This window comes from Dendropsophus ebraccatus, chromosome 11 (assembly GCF_027789765.1).
Source record: "Dendropsophus ebraccatus isolate aDenEbr1 chromosome 11, aDenEbr1.pat, whole genome shotgun sequence".
Lineage (NCBI taxonomy): Eukaryota > Metazoa > Chordata > Amphibia > Anura > Hylidae > Dendropsophus > Dendropsophus ebraccatus.
This window is the reverse complement of record NC_091464.1, coordinates 12,592,040-12,613,284: the sequence shown is the minus strand read 5'-3', so window position 1 is coordinate 12,613,284 and position 21,245 is coordinate 12,592,040. Positions and strand designations below refer to the sequence as shown.

Sequence of the window (21,245 nt, the reverse complement as noted above, 5' to 3'; positions counted from 1 at the left end):
GGGCTGCAAAGACATCGGTAACGATGTCCATGCAGCCCTTGTTAAACGATTATCAGGCCATGTAATAGGCCCAGTAAGCGAGCGCCGATCTAGCAGATGGGTGCTCGCTTACAGTTATTATCGTGCCCCCATCGGCCTGTGTAATAGTACCCTTAGGGTGGTCCCTGGGGAGAACCTGTTATTTACTTATTTTAAAAAGGTTAACCTAAGGATCTTCAAAGCATAGTAAGAGATATCATAGATGTGGCAAGAACTGGACACAAAGGCCATAAGAATTTTTAAATAATTGTTTTGAAGACATGAGTTTTTAGCTGAGTATCTCTTTGTTGCCACCAATTAGATTGTAAGCTCCAGCGCACAAAGGTTTGATTGTTCGGATGAGCACAGAAAACGTGCCAGGAATTGATAGAGATAAAGTACTGTTATTATTGTCATGTATCTTTGTCATCAATCACATCAGCCGAACCCTGCATGCCTCCACTACCCAGGTGCCAGACAGAGGGAGAGCAGTCATTGCTAGAACTTCTGTCTGTTCTTTGTGTAGTGCAGAAAGCTTAGAGACACTAAGCTGTCAAACACTGGCCAGATAACATGGGCAGGTGACTAGAGACAGTGTATGTCCTGACTGTGGAACAAGAACGTGGCATACCATGGGGTTCAGGGCAAGGTAAGAGTTGTTGACAATACTTTGTGTTATATGGTTTCTGTAGCAAAACCTTATTGGCCTAAACCTTAAAACTTATATGTACTGTATACTGGTGGGTTCACACCTGCGTTTGTCTCGTACATGAACGGATCTGTGCATATTAAATGGAAAAAAAAATAAAAAAAACAGATGAGCACAAACCAATGAGCAAACTGATTGCAAAATGATCATTTTTGTTAAGGGTCCGGTTGCAGTTTGCCTTTTATCCATCCATTTGCTTAAGTCGGCATACGATTTCCATACCTAACTGGTTTCTCACTTCTTCTGCACATGCTCAGTAAAAAAAAAACCTGATGATGATGGATAAGACTGAGTTCACACTACATTTTATTTTTTCAGATGGAAAAACAAAGGCATTTGTGTGCCTCTGTTTTGATCCGTTTTTTCACTGACTTCCATTATAACAAAAAAACTTAGCTGTGCTTTGTTCCTTTTTTATTATAAAGGAAGAAACGGAGGTACACAAATGCATGTTTTTCCATCCGTTTTCCATCTTCTTTTTGCAAAACAGAGAAAGAGAAAATATAGTTTGAACCCAGCCTAACTTACAAATAGACGTGAGCGGAAACACCTTCCGTTTAGATCTGTTATTATTGACTATAATGTAAAAAAAAAAATAAATAAATAAATACGGATGTGCACTTTCCGTTCTTGTTCTGTTTTTTTGAACAAACAAAAAATTTGTGCAAGGACAAATTTTATGTCCGTCCAAAAAAAAAAACGCAAAACAGAGCACAACTCTGACAAACTAAGCAAAATAAAAACCAATTGAAATGAATAGGGAGTATGATGGGCCCGCTATGTTCTGTTTCTCGATTATCAAAACGTGAAAGAAAAATGTAATTGTGGCGGAAGGTAAAACACTGGTGTGAACTGAGCCTTATTTCTGCTTGAAATGGTCATCGATAAATTCGGAGACAACTTGTGGCTTAATAACTACAAGTGGTTATTGGACTGCCCTAGACGTACCATGTAATTTTATTACACAGCCTTGGTCCGATGCTCATGACCTAGTCATGTCTGAATAGATTTTGTCTTTTAATATCCTATGCGGCTGAACACCACTCATCATAATTTTTTTAGGTAGGGAAACTGTAACGTGAAAAAAGTAAAAAAACAGGTCATACGTGGAATCCATGAGAAAAATCCAAAAAATTTATACCATCAGTGCCATCATCCTTGTCGTCTTCCTTGCTGCGAAAAAATAGGACAGGTCATAGTGTGGATGACGGCCTCCCCACGCTCCTGTCACCTGCTCCCATTTCCCCTGCTCCAGTCACTGCTCCTGTCTCCCCCCCGCTCCCCCCCCCCACTCCTGTCACCACTCCTGTCTTTCCCGCTCCCATATCCACCACTCCTGTCTCTCCCCACTCCCATCTCCCCCGCTCCTGTCACCCGCTACCATCTCCCCCGCTTCTGTCACCGCTCCTGTCTCTCCCTGCACCCATCTCCCCCACTCCTGTCTCTCCTGCTCCTATTTCCCCCACAGCTGCAACCACTCCTGACTCTCCCCGCTACCGTGACCGCTCCTGTCTCTTCCCACTCCTGTCACGCTCCCGTCTTTTGCCACTTCCATCCCCCCACTCCTGTCACCGCTCCTGTCTCTTCCCGCTCCCGTCACCGCTCCTATCTCTCCCCACTCCCATCACCACTCCTGTCTCCCCCCCCCCCCCCCCCCCCACACTCTGCCCCGGACAAAACCAGCACCTCCCCATTCCCAACCTAGCTTTTTTTCATTCTTTAACATGCTTTAATCTTCTCATAAGAATCTGGTCTGAATTACTTTAGATGTCAGCCAACATACTTGCTTCCATTGAAAGTTTGGGTGCCCTACCTCAAAAGTAATGTGCACGCCTGTTAGTTATTGGCCTTACTTTGCCCAGGGTGACAGCTGTAAAATCGCATGTGTCTTCAGTTACAATAAGAAGAGACACAAACCTTTAGATTTCATTATAAAGAAATACAAAGCTTTAGTGCAAATATATTCTGCAGCAAGAAACATTTGGCCTCATCCCCATCACCCGGCTGTGCCACACCATACTTTGCTGACTTCTGAGTTCCTCTTCTCCTATGTTTTGTAAAGAGGGCCTCCTATTGGAAGTTTGGCATTACTTATACATGATGGAGCACATCCCTCTTATTTAATTATGAATTGTTTTGACTTTGGGAAATGCAAATGGATGATACTTCAGTCTTGTTGTTTTTTTTATTTCTTTGCATTTTTTTTTCCATTGAAGCCCATTGATGTTGTTACTTTACAATAGTTGGGCTATTTGGGTTCCTATTGGATCCAGGAACCAGTAGTGTGCATCTGTCTTAGCAAGTTATCTAATCACCTTGTTACCTATGTTACCACAACACCTGTTTATGGCTGTTTTATAGCCGCCTTTTTGGGTTGCCACCATTTTGGCACCAAGACATGGCCGTATTATGCAAATTATTATAATATTTTTCATGATACCGACTTTTTTGGGACCTGAAATGACAACCATCCAAAAACGATGTTGTGTGAACATAGCATAGAGCCAAGTACATTGAGCAAAGTACAGACACCTGGCACTACCTGAGGACTTATGGGATTGCAGAGCTCTCTACCTTTGCACTCTGGTGGTTGTGCTCATTGGACATAGCATGAGCCAGTCTAAATAAAGTTATACTTACCTCTGGTGTCCTGCTGCCTTTTCCCTGCTCACTGCAGCTGCTACTGAAACTTCTGAAGCCATCTCTGAAGTGACAGGCCGCTCAACCAATCACTGACTGTGAAGAGACAGTGTTTGGTTGAGTGACCAGACCCTTTAGAGAGGTGTAGAAGCTTCAGTGAAGGCTGTGGTGAGCAGGGAAAATGCATAAAAACACAGGGAAGCCTGGACAGGTTTGTATAATCTTTATTATTTTCTTTACATTGTCATCAGCCATTGGCCGCTATTACACATTGGATCACTATTACACTTAGCAATGCACAGTCAGCGGCTGATGATTTTTTAAAAATGTTTAAAGACAACGATCAGCCGATGATCAGTTCCTGGGCTGATTGTTCTCTTAACTACATGGAGCGATTTCTGCCCAAATTGGCCTAATTCTGCAAATAATTGCTCCATATAATTGGGCCGTATATTCCAACAACATTTTTGGGGGCCGCTTTATAACCATCTTTTTAAAGTGGCAACATAGCCTAAAGTTGTAAAGTATAACTGGGCGAGCAGTATTTATGTCCAGGTAAGTTTAGTTTCTGGCAGGTTGATTCACAGCAGAAAATTTAGCATAGCAGGTACCTCATGAGGTATTTAGTACATATTACTACTTATTATTACGTTACTAATGATTATTGTTATATTCCTAGTAAGGGGGCACTGGGTGATTTGAGTCATGCCATGATTTAAAGGAGTATTCCACTCAAACATAACTCTTCATGTGTCGCTGCCCATGGTGAGACTAACAATTCATTCTATAGTTGTTATTATATATTCCTCCTTCCCTCAGTGCTGCGTTGCTGCTCTCTGCTGAAGACACAAAAAAACGTTGTGTGAGCTTTTTTCTCCATCTTACCTCCTCCGCCCTCCCTTACAAGTCCCTGTCTGCAACTTTGTAGCTTCTGGAAGGGTTAATTTGAGACCAAGTTGCTGAAGAACTCAATATGATTATCCTTCCTGGCATTACAAAGTTGCTACAAAGTTGCAAATAGGGACTTGTTTACATAAGTCGTCTCAGAAGGGAGGGGGAGGAGGGGTAGACGGAGTGAAAAGCTCACATATAGTTTTTATGTGTCTTTAGCAGAAAGCAGCAGCTCAGAACTGGGGCAAGGAGATAGAACAGATAATAACAAACATGGAAGGAATTGTTAGTCTAACCATGGACAGCAACATATGAAAATTATGTTTGAGTGGAATACCCCTTTAACCTCTAGGCGACCTAGGATGTACCGGTACGCCATGGGTGACTGTCCCCATAACGGTACGTCCTGAGCTATGAAGGGTGCTCCGGAGCGGAGCGCGCTTCATAGGAGGTGGGGGCCGGCTGCAGTGAGCAGGCGGCCCTCACTGTTAATGACAGGCTGCAGCGATCGCGCTGCAGAGTGTCGTTAACCCCTTAAACACCACAATCGCGACACGACCACGTCATTTAAGTGTAAGTGACAGGGGCAGTGCCCTATCACTTACCGATCGGGACCCCCGCAGTGTGATCGGCCACAGGCAGGCTCAATGAGCAGAATGCCTTTAACACTGATCAATGCTATGCCTATGGCGTAGCATTGTACAGTGTTTGCAATCAAAGTATTGCAGGTAGAAGTCGCCCAGGGGGACTTAAAATGTGTAAAAAAAAAAAAAAAAAAAAAGTAAAAATGTTTTTATAAATACCTCAAAGCCCTTTCACATTATATAAATAAAGCTTATAAAAATAAACATAAAATATACCGTAGCGTGCGTAATTGTCCGATCTGTTAAAATATAGCAATCATCATCGCTAACAGAAAACGGCATAAACGAAAAGAGTGAAAAAAGCGTCAGGACTACCGATTTTTTTTACATTATATAAAAAAAAAAAAAAAAGTGATCAAAACGTCCGATCTTCACAAATATGGTATTAATAAAAACTAGAGATCTTGGCACACATAAAGACACCACATACAGCCCCGTAGGTGGAAAACTAAAACCGTTATAAGCATCATAATAGGCCCCTTTTATTAATAATTAATTGCAAAAAAAAAGATTTAATTAAAAAAAATATATAACATTAGAGAATCTGTGTAACCTGCATGTGGTTGTGTTCGGACTGACCTATAGAGTAATAGTATCATGTCACTTTTACCATATAGTGCATTATGTAGACACAGGAACCCCCCAAACGTTACCATACTGCATTCTTTTTTACGATTACACCAATTTATATCTTCATAAATAATAATTTTGGGATTCCTTCATACATGTAGAATGAAAGACGCCATTACACAGTACAACTATTCCTGTAAAAAACAACAAGCCCTCACATGGCCCTGTAGATAGAAAACTGAAAGTGCTAGAGTTCTTATTAGGGGATGAGGAAAAAACGAAAACGCAAAAATGAAAATTTGCGCGGTCCACTGGGTCATTTTGGGCCTGTTCCTCAAAGGGTTAATTACAAGCTTGTAAGCAGTAGGGATAACATAGGATCGCTAATATTTGTCAGGAATGTCTCTAATGAACCCATCAGCTAAAAGAATGGTAATTTTGACTACAAGAAGTTACTTTTTATTGTATAGAGTTAAAACCAGTTAGAAATAACTTTTAAATAAGATGAAGTTCTCCTGTTCGGCCGTACTGTGAGATGTAATTGAATAACACTGTAAAGGGAACCATTGCCCAGGTGTAAAATAAGCCGAAACGGAGCCTTTTAATCAACACTAAACCATAACATAAAAGTGACACAATGATTTCTGTCTCCACTTCAGTCCAGTTACAGCAGCTATATTCCAGTATTAACCAACCCTGCACACACTAAAGCTCTGTCACCACATCCTAACAGGGTATTAAACATACACACGCCCGTGTATATAAACACAATAGGACAGGCACAGTACCCTCTCAAAATCTCAAGCAAATACTGCCACTTTTTCCAGACTGATATCCGCTCAGGATATGGTGCAACCTGAAAGACTGAAGCTCTCCTTGGCTTCTCAAGCCTGTTTGTTCAGACTCTTCACATAGTCATTCTGCCAAAAACAGCCGCTGATGTTCTCACTGTGTCTCTTGTGTTCAGCCGGTAATATTTTAGATGCTCAGTACTATTGCTGAGCCACTAAATGCACTTCTGTGCTTTCCTCATTCTCTCTGAAGGAGCAGTGACTAGTTATAGTGCTTCACAAATCTGTATATTGTTTATTCTTCTTCTTCATCTTCTTGTTCCAGTTTCTTTCCTAATTTTCTGCCATTGACAGGTGACAGGTGTGCTAAGTATTTTTGGATTCAATCAGATTTGTCCAAATTGCCCATAGAAATGAAAGACAGAATGTTCAGAAATTCAAATATCGCACAGCACAGCACTAACCAGCCAATCGCAGCACAGATGCAAATAGCTGAAATGTAGCAGCCAATAGAAATTCATAAGTCCTTCACTCAATTACTGACAACATCCACGCAGTCACATGGTGCCTATTGGACAATAAAAGTTGGCAAGTCCTTACGATTTTGCCTCACTGACATAAATACAGATTGTCACAGTAACCAAGCAATTTTCTTTACTAATATAAGGTTGCTGTGGTTGTTAGGGGGGACTTCTATATACACAGCACTGATCCCCCTGGGGGACTTCTATATACACAGCACTGAACTCCCATTGAGATGAATGCTGTGTATATAATACAGCACTGATCTAACAGATCAGTACTCTATGACTCTGGGCTGCAGCAGACCAGATACATTGATTGCTGAGCCGGGATCAGTGTCATTTCAAAGCTGAGTCCCGGCCCGGCCAGTAAAATGGATCCCCCCTCCGTGTTCGAATTGCATTCAATCTGGCCACTAGACACCAGGGAGAGGGGGGTAAGGGCTTTTAAATGCAGCCGTCATGTTTTACAGCTGCATTTAACTGTACTAATTAGTGGGTGCAGCGATCTGCTGCACCCGCTGATAGCCGTGTTCCCGGGCTGCAGAAAGCAGCCAGGATCATGGCGGTTCAGAGCAGGGTTGCACCGTGACCCGTCTCTTAACCTCCCCACCCGCAGCAGGACATACCGGTACGTCCTTCTGCGGGAAGGAGTTAAAGGGTCAGCACCAAACAGGGTTCTCTTATAGGGCCGATATCAACATTACTCCTAAAGGGCCAGTACTGAACTCACTCTTAAAGGGTCGGTACCAAAGTCACATAAAAGTTGCTTTTACAAGGTCCAGTACCAAAGTCACTCTTTAAGAGCTGTCCTATCTCAGGGTAGCATAAACAAGTGACAGAGAAGCTGAACAGAACCGTGAGTATATGCTCTGGCCGGGATTCCATTCACTCAAATAAAATGTATGTTTTGTATAAATCGCGGCCATTGTTGCAAATTGCAACAACAGCTGTGATTTATACAAAACATTTGTTGTGAAAACATGGCCTAAGATTGATGGAGTGTATATACAGTACAGTAGTAATACAGTCAGTGCACCACCATCTCCCATCCTGTACTGTATAAGACTGCTGGAGTGCATATACAGTACAGTAGTAGTACAGACAGTGCACCACCATCTCCCATCCTGTACTGTATAAGACTGCTGGAGTGCATATACAGTACAGTAGTAGTACAGTCAGTGCACCACCGTCTCCCATCCTGTACTGTATAAGACTGCTGGAGTGCATATACAGTACAGTAGTAGTAAAGGCAGTACACCACCATCTCCCATCCTGTACTGTATAAGACTGCTGGAGTGCATATACAGTACAGTAGTAGTACAGGCAGTGCAGATCCATCTCTCATCCTGTACAGTACAGTATAAGATTGCTGGAGTGCAAACTTCCTTCCTAAACCAATTAAGTTAGAAAACCTTGGTAAACTGTATATATACTGTGTATAGGCAGACAGCTGTCAATCATCATTTGGAGGGGGGAGGGAGTGGTGCAACACAAAGCCCACTTTCCTGCATATCAGGAGAACAGATGAACAGTATGATGTATGATGGACTAAATTGGACTGTTACATTACATCTTAAGATGAGTGAACCTGGAGCATGCTCGAGTCCATCCAAACCCGAACCTTCAGCATTTGATTAGCGGTGGCTGCTGAACTTGGATAAAGCCCTAAGGCTATGTGGAAAACATGGATATAGTCATTGGCTGTATCCATGTTTTCCAGACAACCTAAGAGCTTTATCCAACTTCAGCAGCTGCCACTAATCAAATGCCGAACGTTCGGGTTCGGATGGACTCGAACCCGAACCTGGTTCGCTCATCTCTAATTTTAACCTTACTATAGTTTTTAATTTATTTTTAAATCTTTGGATAGATTTATGTTTATCTCATGACATGTTTATATGGGCACCATCACTTTAAACATTTTTAACATGTCATAGAGGCTTGTCAACACTTTTGAGCAGTTGAGGTCGGGGTGTTCAGAACCTGACTAATCGCTAGAATGAGCCCTGAGGGTCCGTAGTGGGAAAGCAAAGTTGAGCCCCTAATACACAGTCCCCAACCAATTAAAACTTTTGACATATCCAAAAAGGTACAGGTACATTTTTTAAATTCACTTACTGTGGACCTATATATTAAATCACTGCTAAATAAACAGAAGAAGTTGGATGCCGCCCTAGGGTGTCCTGGTGGATACAGCCATAGCCCATAGGATGTATCCATGTTTTCCAGAACTCCTTAGGGCTGCATCCAACTACTTCTGCCACCGGTGTTGAAATGCCGAATGATCGGACTCGAGCATGCTTGAGTTGTGTGCATCTCTAATACCAACAGACAGCATAATGACACACTCTTCTATCTCTTATATATTAGGTTATTAAAAGACAACTTGCCACAGCAAGTCTTAAGAACCCAACCATGAATAAGGCTCGGCCTCGATACATCGTTGATCGATCTACGTACTCTCTTGACTTTTTCAATGAAGAATATGAGAAAAAAAATCGCAGTTACCCAGTGGGTGGAAAAGCAAGGAAATTATTCAGGTAATGGCTAGAAACTATATTATGTATATTATTCTATAATCCTTTTCGGATTATTGACCCTTTGCCTGACCCCTTCTTTGGCCACCAGCTATCTCCCCTGATTCCCCCTTTAATATGTTTAGAATTGGATGGCCTGATTCCAGCATTGTTTCTATTTTGTTGGTTTGCCCCCTCTTCCCCTTCATTCCCCCAAGCTTTTTACACAGTAGAGGGGCCTTTAATTCCCCTCAGGCAATAGGGACCAGGTGGAACTGCTAATGGCCCTATTATACGGTATGATTATCATATGATTTATCCTTAGAATTTAAGGGGAACCTGTCACCCCCCCGTGCTGGGACAGAGCCCAGCCAACCCTTTATACTTACCCCGTGCACGAAGTCCCGCTCCTGGAGCCGCTCCCGCCGCCGAGATATCACCGTTGGAAGCCCAGCGTGCGCACATCAGAGATGAGTCCGGCGCTAATAGAGAATGAATGGAGCCGTCATTCTCCATGAGCGTCGAACTCATCTCTGATGCGCGCGCTGGACTTCCGGCAGTGATATCTCAGCGGCGGGAGCGGCTGAGATATCACTTAGATATCATTTATCGATTATCGTTAAAAAAACATTTAGTCTAATAGGACCCTAACTCTCTATTGCTATAAACCCATATTGCAGAGAATCATTATTTACTTGAACGACTGATTTATACAAACAAGCATAAATGGTAGAGATGAGTGAGCAACATTGAAAACAATGGGAGACTTGAGTATTTAACCAGGTGCCCCATGCTCGGCAGAGCGGTGGGTACTTGGTAAATCTGAAAATAACAGTCAGGTCAACTTAACCCCCTGGTGGCAGACAGTGCTGTGTTGGTGGGGAGGGGAGTGGGGAAAGTATATTTACCACTCTGTCTTCTATCTGTCTCCAGGATCCCTACTTGACCAGTCTGCGGCTGCAGTCCCATCTCAGCCGCTGCAGCGTGTAGTACTCGCCTGAGTATAGAGTACTTTCCAGTAGCCTGATACTCGAGCGAATATTATACTCAATAAAGCTCTCTCATCTTTAAAGGGGAACTAGAGGAATATAACCTGCTGATAGCCCCCTATAGTGCCCGGGATGCTGAGGAGGAAGGTATGTGTCTTACCTTCCTCCTCGTTGCTGGTCCCACACTGTTAGTCACAAATCTCCCGCTGGGAGCATTGTTAGGAACACAGCGCCATCCAGCCCACCCGCTCCACTGATTATACATGGAGCGGGCTGGCCGGATGACGCTGTGGGGCGGGGCAGTCCTCCTAACATTGCTTCCAGCAGAAGAATAGCGTGGGACCAGCACCGAGGAAGAAGGTAAGACACCTACCTCCCTCCTCAGCATCCCGGCTGCTATAGGAGCTATCAGCAGCTTATATTACTTTAACCTGCTGACAGTTCACCTTTAATAAATGGCAATAAGTAGGCTTTTTGATTTGTATTAATTTTGAAGCCCTTCTTTTATTCCGTTTATGTATGTGTTTCTTGCAGTTGGACACCAGCAAAATTCAAAGCTCTAATTTTTGGTCTCTTCCCAATTCTTACTTGGGTACCCAAATATAACTTAAAAGAATATGCTCTCCCAGATGTGCTGGGTGGTGTTAGCGCTGGCACCATCCAGGTCCCACAAGGTGAGTTATGACTATGTTTGGTAAAAGCATATACTTACCTGTCCACTCCAGCAGACGGTGTTAGTTGATCCTCTCCTTTATGGTTCCAGGCATGGCCTTTGCTCTTCTTGCCAACCTCCCACCTGTTAATGGACTCTACTCTTCCTTCTTTCCCCTTGTGATTTACTTCTTCCTGGGAGGAATTCCACAGATGGTACCTGGTAAGGATTTCTAGTGGATTTAGTATCTGGACTGTGATTTTGTGTCATTCCCCGTAACATGATGCCTTCGTTCATTATAGGGACGTTTGCTGTCATTAGTATAATAGTGGGCAATGTGTGTATGCAGCTGGCTCCAGAGTCCGATTTTCAGAAAGTGAATGAGACCACAAATATCACTGTAACAGATATAGAGAAGATGAATCAAGCTCGGCTACAGGTTTCAGCAACCCTGGCGTGTCTGACAGCGATCATACAGGTTGGCACATACTAACTTAGTGCTACGAATTAGTTCGAACTACTAGTACTAATTACTATGTTACTGTGCTTAGGCTGGGTTCACACTGCGTTTTTTGCTTTTGTTTAACCTGCTTAAAGGGGTACTCCGGCCCGGGGGTATTTTTAGCCTATGGCCGGGGAGGGGGTGGTTATGGACGGCGGAGGTCACTTACCTCCCTGGTTCCATCGCCAGGTCCCGGATTGCGCCGCCTGGTACACCCATCCCGCGTCCGCTTCCTGGATTGAGCTGCCGCATGAGACGTGACTTCTCAAGGCAGCTCAGCCTTTCAGCAGGCGTAGCGGAGTGCTGCCTCGGCCGCTGAATGGCTGAGCTGCCTTGAGACATCAAGTCTCATGCGGCAGCTTAAAGGAAAAAATTGGATAAAAAAACGGGTGCATTTGTGTACATCCATTTGGATCCGTTTTTCGAAGGACTTCATCTGTATTTCCATTAAACGACCAGCAAATATGCAGTGTGAACCCGGCCTTACAGGATGGGAATAGTTAGAGGTGTGTATTATTTAGCAGGTGAATAGTTCAGTATATATCACCGTTTATCATTCCTTATTGTCCTCTCTTTAAGATCGCTCTGGGCTTCGTACAGTTTGGCTTTGTCGCCATATATCTGTCCGAATCCTTCATCCGTGGTTTCATGACGGCAGCTGGCTTACAAATTCTTATATCTGTGCTCAAGTATATATTTGGAGTCACGGTGCCACCCTACAGCGGTCCTCTGGCCATCGTTTATGTAAGTACGTATAACCAGCCTTAGATTGAACCTTCCATCTATAAAACCTAACCTCTGTACATTGCTTCTTGTAGACCTTCATAGACATCTGCAAGAACCTCCCACACACCAACGTGGCCTCCTTGGTCTTTGCTCTGGTCAGCACGGTGCTGCTTATTGTCGTCAAAGAGCTGAACCTCAAGTATATGCATAAGATTCGCTTCCCCATTCCTATGGAGATTATCATTGTATGTATCATTCTCCCTTTGGATATATGCTGTATACTTATTTTTAGAGATGAGCGCAGCTGGAGCATTTGAATACCAGCGGCTGAAGAAGTTGGATGCAGCCCCAGGGAGTCATAGGCCATATCCATGTTTTCCAGACAGCTTCAGGGCTGCTTCCAACTTCTCCAGCCTTGGTTTTTGGCTCGAGTCGCACCAGTGTCGGACTGGGGTATCTGGGGCCCGCTAGAGGAAATGATCCTGGCAGCACACCAATGAAGAACCAGTGAGAAACTACATGTGAGTCAGTGTTTGCACAGGTTCTAAAGCTGGAGGCCCACCGGAGGATTCTTTGGTCCTCCAATGGGCCAGTCCGACACTGAGTCGCGCTTATCTCTCCTTATGTTGCGTTCCTTTTACGTTCCACTTCTTTCAGGGAATATTGGCAATCCCTGTCTTTTCTTTCAGGTGATAATTGCTACGGCTGTCTCTGGCAGTTTTAACCTTCCTGAGAAATATCATATGAACATAGTGGGGCAAATACCTTTAGGGTAAGTAGTTAAGAAGTAAATCTGCTAGCAAAAAAACTGTCTAATTCTTAGTGTGAACTAGCAACTAGACAATCTAAGAATGCACTAGATTTATCAACATGTATCGTGGACTAAAGGGCTTTTTACACAGGCAATTATCGGCTGGGGGGGTTGGTAGAAACGCTCCTTTAGCCGATAATCGGCCCGTGTAAAAGTGATAGCGAACAGCTGAGAACCAAGAAAGCGTCCGATGCATGGCTGATCAGATCTTCAGAGCAGGCTTTAAAATATCATTATCGGTTGCACATCTTCTTGTGTAAACAGGCAATATACAGCTGATAACAATAAAGGGAAACTGACAGCACAGATATGAATACATTGGGGTCTGGGATATGTGTATATCTGTGCTGTCAGTTTCCAGATCACAAGCAGGAGTATATAAGCAGTATATACTTACCATCCATGCTGCTTTTGATCCAGCATCCCGCTCTCCGGCTCTCCCATCCTCCGGCTGCTGCTGTATCTTCAGACTCCATTTCCACCACATTTATTGACAGCCAGAGGAGGCGGGGCTTAAAGTTACAGGACAAGAGAGCCAGTAGAGCGGGATGCCGGATCACAAGCAGCGTGAATAGTAAGTATGCACTGCTCCATGTGATCTGGAAACTGACAATATATCCCAGAACCCAGTATATACATATCTGTGCTGTCACTTTCCATGACTGCATGAACAATACAAGGATTGTTCACACAGCCCGGCTGCTTGATTTGTCATGCTGTATAAGGGCAATGAAAATGAGCGCCTTTGCGCCTGCTTGCGGCCCAGGTGACACTGTCCACCGATTAAATGAATGGAGAATAAGGAGGGTGACAGTATAACTTTAGGGAATTTAGTAAAAATACAAATTATCCATCTAATATATATATATTTTAGATTGTGAGGCTTGACATCTTTCTTTTAGTTTATGATTGTGGTTACTTTCATGCACCTTAAATACTGTACATGTATAGCCTGATAGTAAGTGATTGTCTGTCACTTTATTTTCAGCTTTCCTAAACCTTCATTACCTACTGTAAGTCAATGGGGCGATATGATTGGCACAGCCTTCTCCCTGGCTATTGTTGGCTACGTGATTAACCTCGCTATGGGCAGAACTTTAGGGGCAAAACATGGCTATGATGTTGACCCAAACCAAGTAAGACATTCATTAATACAGTTTTTTTCTTATTTAACTTAATTTAAAGGTGGTTCAAACATTCTTGGGGACATTTATGAAAGTTCCGGAGAAAGCATAGATTCGCCCCTTGTCCCTGGCGTACGCCTGCCTTATCCTCCACTCACCTGATGGGAAGGCAGGGGGGACTCGGCAAAGCGGGGGGAGGGGGAGTCATGGCCTCCTGCCATGTCTCATTTTTCATGATTTATGCCTGCTCGCAAGCTTAAACCATTATTCTAATCTACAGGCGTAGATTTGGTGCGCCAGGCGCAGGGTCGGACACCTGCCTGGCCGGTTTTACTAAGAGGTGTGCACCTTTTAGTGAATCTGGCGAGAAAAAAGGGTGTATGGCCTAATTTAAGACACCCCCCTACCCAGTTTCTGAGACTAAATGGGTACTCTTACCTCAATTAATACAGTTATACTTGTAGGGCTTATCAGGTTAAAGGGGAACTTTCAGCAGGTTAGATGACTCCACCTGCTGATGTGTCCCTATTGCACAGGAGACGCCGAGGAGGAAAAAATGTCTCTTACTTTCATCCTATGTGCCATTACGGTGCAGTTAGTAGTTTGCTCCACGGTCCAGTAATACCATTAAGAGCACTGGGGCACCCGTCAGGAGCACTGTCCGTCCCCATAGCTCACTGATCCGGCCTGCTCCATTGATTTTAATTAGAGAGGAGGGTGGATGAGCGCTATGGGGACTCATCTGGGGGTGACAGCCTGCTGAGCCAATCACTGGCTGCAGCAGTGTCCCATCTCAGACTGTGATTGGCTTGTCATCCTCAGATAGGTCCATCTTGGAAGTCGAGGCGGGATCACTCAGCCAGGGACCAAAGAGACAGGTCTATTCTGTTTCTTATGTTATGCCCATGGAATGAACATATGAAAAGTTATTTTTGAGCAGAATATGCCTTTAAATGCTGTGCAGAAATATTACTGTACTAAAAATTGAATAAAAAATGTATAAACTGAAAATATAAACAGATTGAAAAAATGTAGATATTTTAGTATCTGGTTCTAATCATTGACAGAATGAAATAAAAAGCACTACGTGACACTTTCCCTTTAAATGCATGTGCGTGGCCGCCCTATATTGCCAGACACAGCCCATGGACAAGAATGATTCTTTTTTACTTCTAATGAGAACATTGTTGTAGTGTTTTGTTACGTGTTCATCCAATATAACCAAAGCTTTCTCTGCAGGAAATGTTGGCCCTTGGTTGCAGTAATTTCTTTGGATCATTTTTCTTCATTCATGTGATTTGCTGCGCTTTATCTGTAACTCTGGCAGTGGACGGAGCTGGAGGAAAGTCACAGGTGGGTGGGAATGTAGATGCTTGATAACAGTTCCTTAGTAGGGTATGTTCACACTGAGGAATAGGCGAGGAATTAAAGAGGACAGTTTTCTGCTTGAAATTTCCTTTTCTTCAGATCTGGGCAAATATGTGCAGAATTCGAGCAGAAAGCAGAAATTCAAAGCCCCAATTACTTCTGATGTATTTCTCTAGCGGAATCCGTCCAAAGTGGACCCGCGGTGGAACGTTCCGTGCGTAAATTTCGCTGTGTGAAGAACAGAGCAGAAATCCCATTGAACACAATGGGATATTGCTTTGTACATTTTTTTTATTTTAAGCAGAATAAAGGTAAAATTAAGTGCGGATTCTGCTTGAAATTCCTCACCTGTTCCTCAGTGTGAACATACCCTTACAGTTTATGACTTTCACTGAGACAAGGTCATCTTGGATCAATTCAGGGTGGCCATGAAGGTCCCCATATACCTTATACTTCAGTTGTCTGCTGGTAGTCTCCCGACTGACCATCCACAGATGATGTCAGTGGAGATAAGGGTCAGGCCCTTTGTTCTGGGAGATATAAGCTGCAGTCATCGCTCTCTGGCTGCGGCTTAGACGCCCCATAGAGAACAGAGGAATGCTCGGCTGTGCTGAACGTTCCTGTATATGGGGAGGACAGTCGCCAGTCGGGAGACATAACTGGTGAAGGAATGATCATTCAGCCATCAGTTATTGATCGTGTCCTATGCAGCATTTTTCTAAAAACAAGTGAAAGGTGGCCCGACTTTTATATATACTGTTTATTAAAAGTAAAATAGCTACATAGATTATTTTTTTTAGAAAAGCTCCTTTAAATTTTGTATTGGGAAAGAGTTTTATCATGTTTATTGGGCTGCTATGAGCAGCTTTGGTTCTACTATACTGTATTTATGCCTTCTTTTATGTTATCCTTGATGATATATTTTATTGCTCCATATTTTTATATAAGAGATAATAATTTGTAGGAGTCCCCTAAAAGACCCCTGTTCTATTACCACCTAGTAACAGAACAGGGGTCCCATGACTTACATTTGCCAATTTAAGGACGCTACTTTCCCTATAGATGTCAATGTAGATATAGCAGCAAAGAGGTGTTCCCGGGACCCTGAGGGGTGGAATGCCTCCTTGCTCCCTCTCCCATCCCTATCCCTGTTTGCCTGATTGACAGTCAGTCCTGCTTCTAAATCTCACACCTGAGCACAAATTGTATACACTGATACACTAATCTAAAGGGGATGTAGACCTGGGGAGAGACATATAAATTAAAAAAAAATCTTAAGACTATAATTTTAAGAAATTGGCGCTATCTTACCACGACTTTGTTAGTATTAAAATGACACCACTTTAAAGGGGAACTACATTAACAAAACTTTAAAATTAACTGTTTTTAGAAAGTTATACAGATTTGTAATATACTTCTTTTTAAAAATCTTAAACCTTCCAGTACTTATTAGCTGCTGTATGTCCTACAGGAAGTGGTGTATTTTCTCCAGTCTGACACAGTGCTCTCTGCTGCCACCTCTGTCCATGTCAGGAACTGTCCAGAGCAGGAGAGGTTTTCTATGGGGATTTTCTCCTACTCTGGACAGTTCCTGACATGGACAGAGGAAGCAGCACAGAGCAGTGTGCCACTAGCAGGGGTGATTCTAGCCTCTCTGCTGCCCGAGGCGAACTATAGAATGACGCCCCCCCCCCCCCCCCGTCAATCCGCCCACATTATAATCCACTACTGCCCCCCCCCCCCACTGCTGTCCCCAATAAACATAATGTTTGGTCCCTTTCTGCACAGAGGATGTCAGGAGAGGAGGGGGCTAATCCTATAGGTGAGGTCCCAGCAGCACAGAGGATGTCAGGAGAGGAGGGGGCTAATCCTATAGGAGAGGTCCCAGCAGCACAGAGGATGTCAGGAGATGAGGGTGCTAATCCTATAGGAGAGGTCCCAGCAGCACAGAGGATGTCAGGAGAGGAGGGTGCTAATCCTATAGGAGAAGTCCCAGCAGCACAGAGGATGTCAGGAGAGGAGGGTGCTGATCTTTTAGGACAGGTCACAGCAGCACAGAGAATGTCAGGAGAGGAGGGTGCTGATCTTTTAGGAGATGGTCCCCCTCCTCCCCCCTTATAGATGGTCCCCCTCTTCCCCCCCTTATAGATGGTCCCCCCCCCCCTTATAGATGGTCCCCCTCTCCCCCCCCCCCCCTTATAGATAGTCCCCCTCTCCCCCCTCCCTTATAGATGGTCCCCCTCTCCCCCCTCCCTTATAGATGGTCCCCCTCTCCCCCCTCCCTTATAGATGGTCCCCCTCTTTCCCCTCCCTTATAGATGGTCCCCCTCCCCCCTCTTTCCCCCTTATAGATGGTCCCCCTCTTTCCCCTCCCTTATAGATGGTCCCCCTCTCCCCTCTTTCCCCCTTATAGATGGTCCCCCTCTTTCCCCTCCCTTATAGATGGTCCCCCTCTTCCCCCCCCCCTTATAGATGGTCCCCCTCTTCCCTCTCTCCCCCCCCCTTATAGATGGTCCCCCTCTCCCCCCCCCTTATAGATGGTCCCCCTCTTCCCTCTCTCCCCCCCTTATAGATGGTCCCCCTCTCCCCCCCCCCCTTATAGATGGTCCCCCTCTTCCCCCCCCTTATAGATGGTCCCCTCTCCCTTATAGATGGTCCCCCTCTCCCTCCCTTATAGATGGTCCCCTCTCCCTTAAAGATGGTCCCCCTCCCCCCCTTATACATGGTCCCCCTCTCCCCCCTCCCTTATAGATGCCCCCTTATAGATGGTCCCCCCTCTTCCCCCCCCCCTTATAGATGGTCCCCCTCTTCCCCCCCCCTTATAGACAGTCCCCCTCCCGCCCCTCCCTTATAGATGGTCCCCCTCTTTCCCCCCTCCCTTATAGATGGCCCCCCCTTATAGATGGTCCCCCTCTTTCCCCCCTCCCTTATAGATGGTCCCCTTCCCCCCCCTATACTTGGTCCCCCTCTCCCCCCCCCCCTTATAGACAGTCCCCCTCCCGCCCCTCCCTTATAGATGGCCCCCCTCTTTCCCCCCCCTTATAGATGGTCCCCCCCTTATAGATGGTCCCCCTCTTTCCCCCCTCCCTTATAGATGGTCCCCTTCCCCCCCCTATAGATGGTCCCCCTCTTCCCTCTCCCCCTCCCTTATAGATGGTCCCCCCTTATAGATCGTCCCCCTCTTCCCCCCCTACCTTATAGATGGTCCCCCTCTTTCCCCCCTCCCTTATAGATGGTCCCCCTCTTCCCCCCCTACCTTATAGATGGTCCCCCTCTTCCCCCCCTACCTTATAGATGGTCCCCCTCTTCCCCCCCTACCTTATATATGGTCCCCCTCTCCCCCCCCCCCCCTGCACAGCAGATAAAACAAAAACAAAAAACAGCACACAACTCACCTGCCCTCCGTTCCCCCGTCGAGCCTCTCTGGTCTGGTCCCGGCTGATGTGCGGCTGCCCGGGGTGTCCCGTCCTGTCCCCGGCAGCGCGCGCATCAGAGAGCTCCCCGTGTGCCTGTGGCTGTGACTTCCGGCGCACGGGGATCTCTCTGATGCGTGCGCTGCCGGGGACAGGATGGGACACCTCCGGCAGCCGCACATCAGCCGGGGGACTAAGGCTGCATTCCCACGTTCCGTGATCCTGACGGATCACGGACGTGGAATGCATTTACCGGAGTCCCCCCGCGCCCGGACAGCATCTGTAATGAGATGCTGTGAGCGGGGGAGACTGTATTCATAAGCGCCGCGCTGTAGTAACAGCACCGCGCGGCTGATTTATTACAGCGCGGCGCTTATGAATACAGTCTCCCCCGCTCACAGCATCTCATTACAGATGCTGTCCGGGCGCAGGGGGACTCCGGTACATGGTACAATCAGTGGCGGATTATAATGTGGGCGGCCGCCCGAACCGCTCATATTATAGTCTGCCACTGAATGCCGCAGGGCCGTTTTAATACATTGGTGGGCCCAGTGCACAGCCCTCAAGAGTGGGCCCCCCCTTCCCTTTCGGCACATTGTATAATGTACTGAATTTGCCCCCACACTGTATCAAGAGCCCCAATACATACAGTAGTTACCTTATAACACTATTTCCACCATACAGTGATTATATATTACATAAAAACTGCACTAAACAAAACAGAAAGATATCACCAATGATACCATTACATAAAACCGCCACATCATGACCCCTAACACTACAATCCTATAACAGAGTGCAGTTACATCCAGTGACTCACCGGGGGCGTCTTCTCCGATCAGAGTCTGTCACCTTTTCTTTTTCTCTCCATCCAGCCTGGGCCACCTTGAAGTCTTCTCCTGGCTGTGAATCTTCTCTCCAGAATCTGCCAGACAAATATTTTAGGCTCCAACACATACAGTAGTTAGGTCCCTTGTACCTCTATACAGTAGTTACACCCCTCTGTGCCTCCATAGTTTTAAGGTGTCCCTGTAGTATATAGCCCCTCATGTGCTCCTCCAGTTATATACAGCCCTCCTGTGCGCTCCCCCATTAGTATATAGCCCCCCTGTGCACTCTCCCCAGTAGTATATAGCCCCCCCTGTGCTCTCCCACAATAGTATATAGCTCCCCTGTGCTCCCCCATAGTATATAGCCCCCTGTGCTCCCCCATAGTATATAGCCACCTGTGCTCCCCCATAGTATATAGCCCCCTGTGCTCCCCCATAGTATATAGCTCCCCTGTGCTCCCCAGTAGTATATAGCCCCCTGTGCTCCCCAGTAGTATATAGCTCCCCTGTGCTCCCCAGTAATATATAGCTCCCCTGTGCTCCCCCATAGTATATAGCTTCCCTGTGCTCCCCATAGTATATAGACCCCTGTGCTCCCCAGTAGTATATAGTCCCCTGTGCTCCCCCATAGTATATAGCTCCCCTGTGCTCCCCCATAGTATATAGCCCCCTGTGCTCCCCCATAGTATATAGCCCCCTGTGCTCCCCAGTAGTATATAGCCCCCTGTGCTCCCCAGTAGTATATAGCTCCCCTGTGCTCCCCAGTAGTATATAGCTCCCCTGTGCTCCCCCATAGTATATAGCTTCCCTGTGCTCCCCATAGTATATAGACCCCTGTGCTCCCAAGTAGTATATAGCTCCCCTGTGCTCCCCCATAGTATATAGCTCCCCTGTGCTCCCCATAGTATATAGACCCCCTGTGCTCCCCATAGTATATAGACCCCTGTGCTCCCCAGTAGTATATAGTCCCCTGTGCTCCCCCATAGTATATAGCTCCCCTGTGCTCCCCAATAGTATATAGCCCCCTGTCCTCCCCCATAGTATATAGCCCCCTGTGCTCCCCCATAGTATATAGCTCCCCTGTGCTCCCCATAGTATATAGCCCCCTGTCCTCCCCCATAGTATATAGCCCCCTGTGCTCCCCCATAGTATATAGCTCCCCTGTGCTCCCCAGTAGTATATAGCCCCCTGTCCTCCCCCATAGTATATAGCCCCCTGTCCTCCCCAGTAGTATATAGCTCCCTGTGCTCCCCCATAGTATATAGCCCCCTGTTCTCCCCCATAGTATATAGCCCCCTGTGCTCCCCCATAGTATATAGCTTCCCTGTGCTCCCCATAGTATATAGACCCCTGTGCTCCCCAGTAGTATATAGCCCCCTGTGCTCCCCAGTAGTATATAGCTCCCCTGTGCTCCCCAGTAGTATATAGCTCCCCTGTGCTCCCCCATAGTATATAGCTTCCCTGTGCTCCCCAGTAGTATATAGCCCCCTGTGCTCCCCAGTAGTATATAGCCCCCTGTGCTCCCCC

General features: G+C 45.7%; 1 protein-coding gene across 1 annotated transcript in view; it reads left to right on the top strand.

Annotated features, from left to right (window-relative positions):
• Positions 1–21,245, top strand: part of SLC26A9 (solute carrier family 26 member 9) — a 62,179-nt gene that overhangs the window by 17,879 nt on the left and 23,055 nt on the right. The window contains exons 3-11 of the mRNA XM_069945579.1: positions 9,158–9,327; positions 10,827–10,966; positions 11,056–11,166; positions 11,247–11,422; positions 12,026–12,190; positions 12,265–12,417; positions 12,862–12,944; positions 13,972–14,119; positions 15,347–15,460. Coding sequence (XP_069801680.1) covers positions 9,158–9,327; positions 10,827–10,966; positions 11,056–11,166; positions 11,247–11,422; positions 12,026–12,190; positions 12,265–12,417; positions 12,862–12,944; positions 13,972–14,119; positions 15,347–15,460 — 1,260 coding nt within the window. The remainder of the gene's footprint in view (positions 1–9,157; positions 9,328–10,826; positions 10,967–11,055; positions 11,167–11,246; positions 11,423–12,025; positions 12,191–12,264; positions 12,418–12,861; positions 12,945–13,971; positions 14,120–15,346; positions 15,461–21,245) is intronic.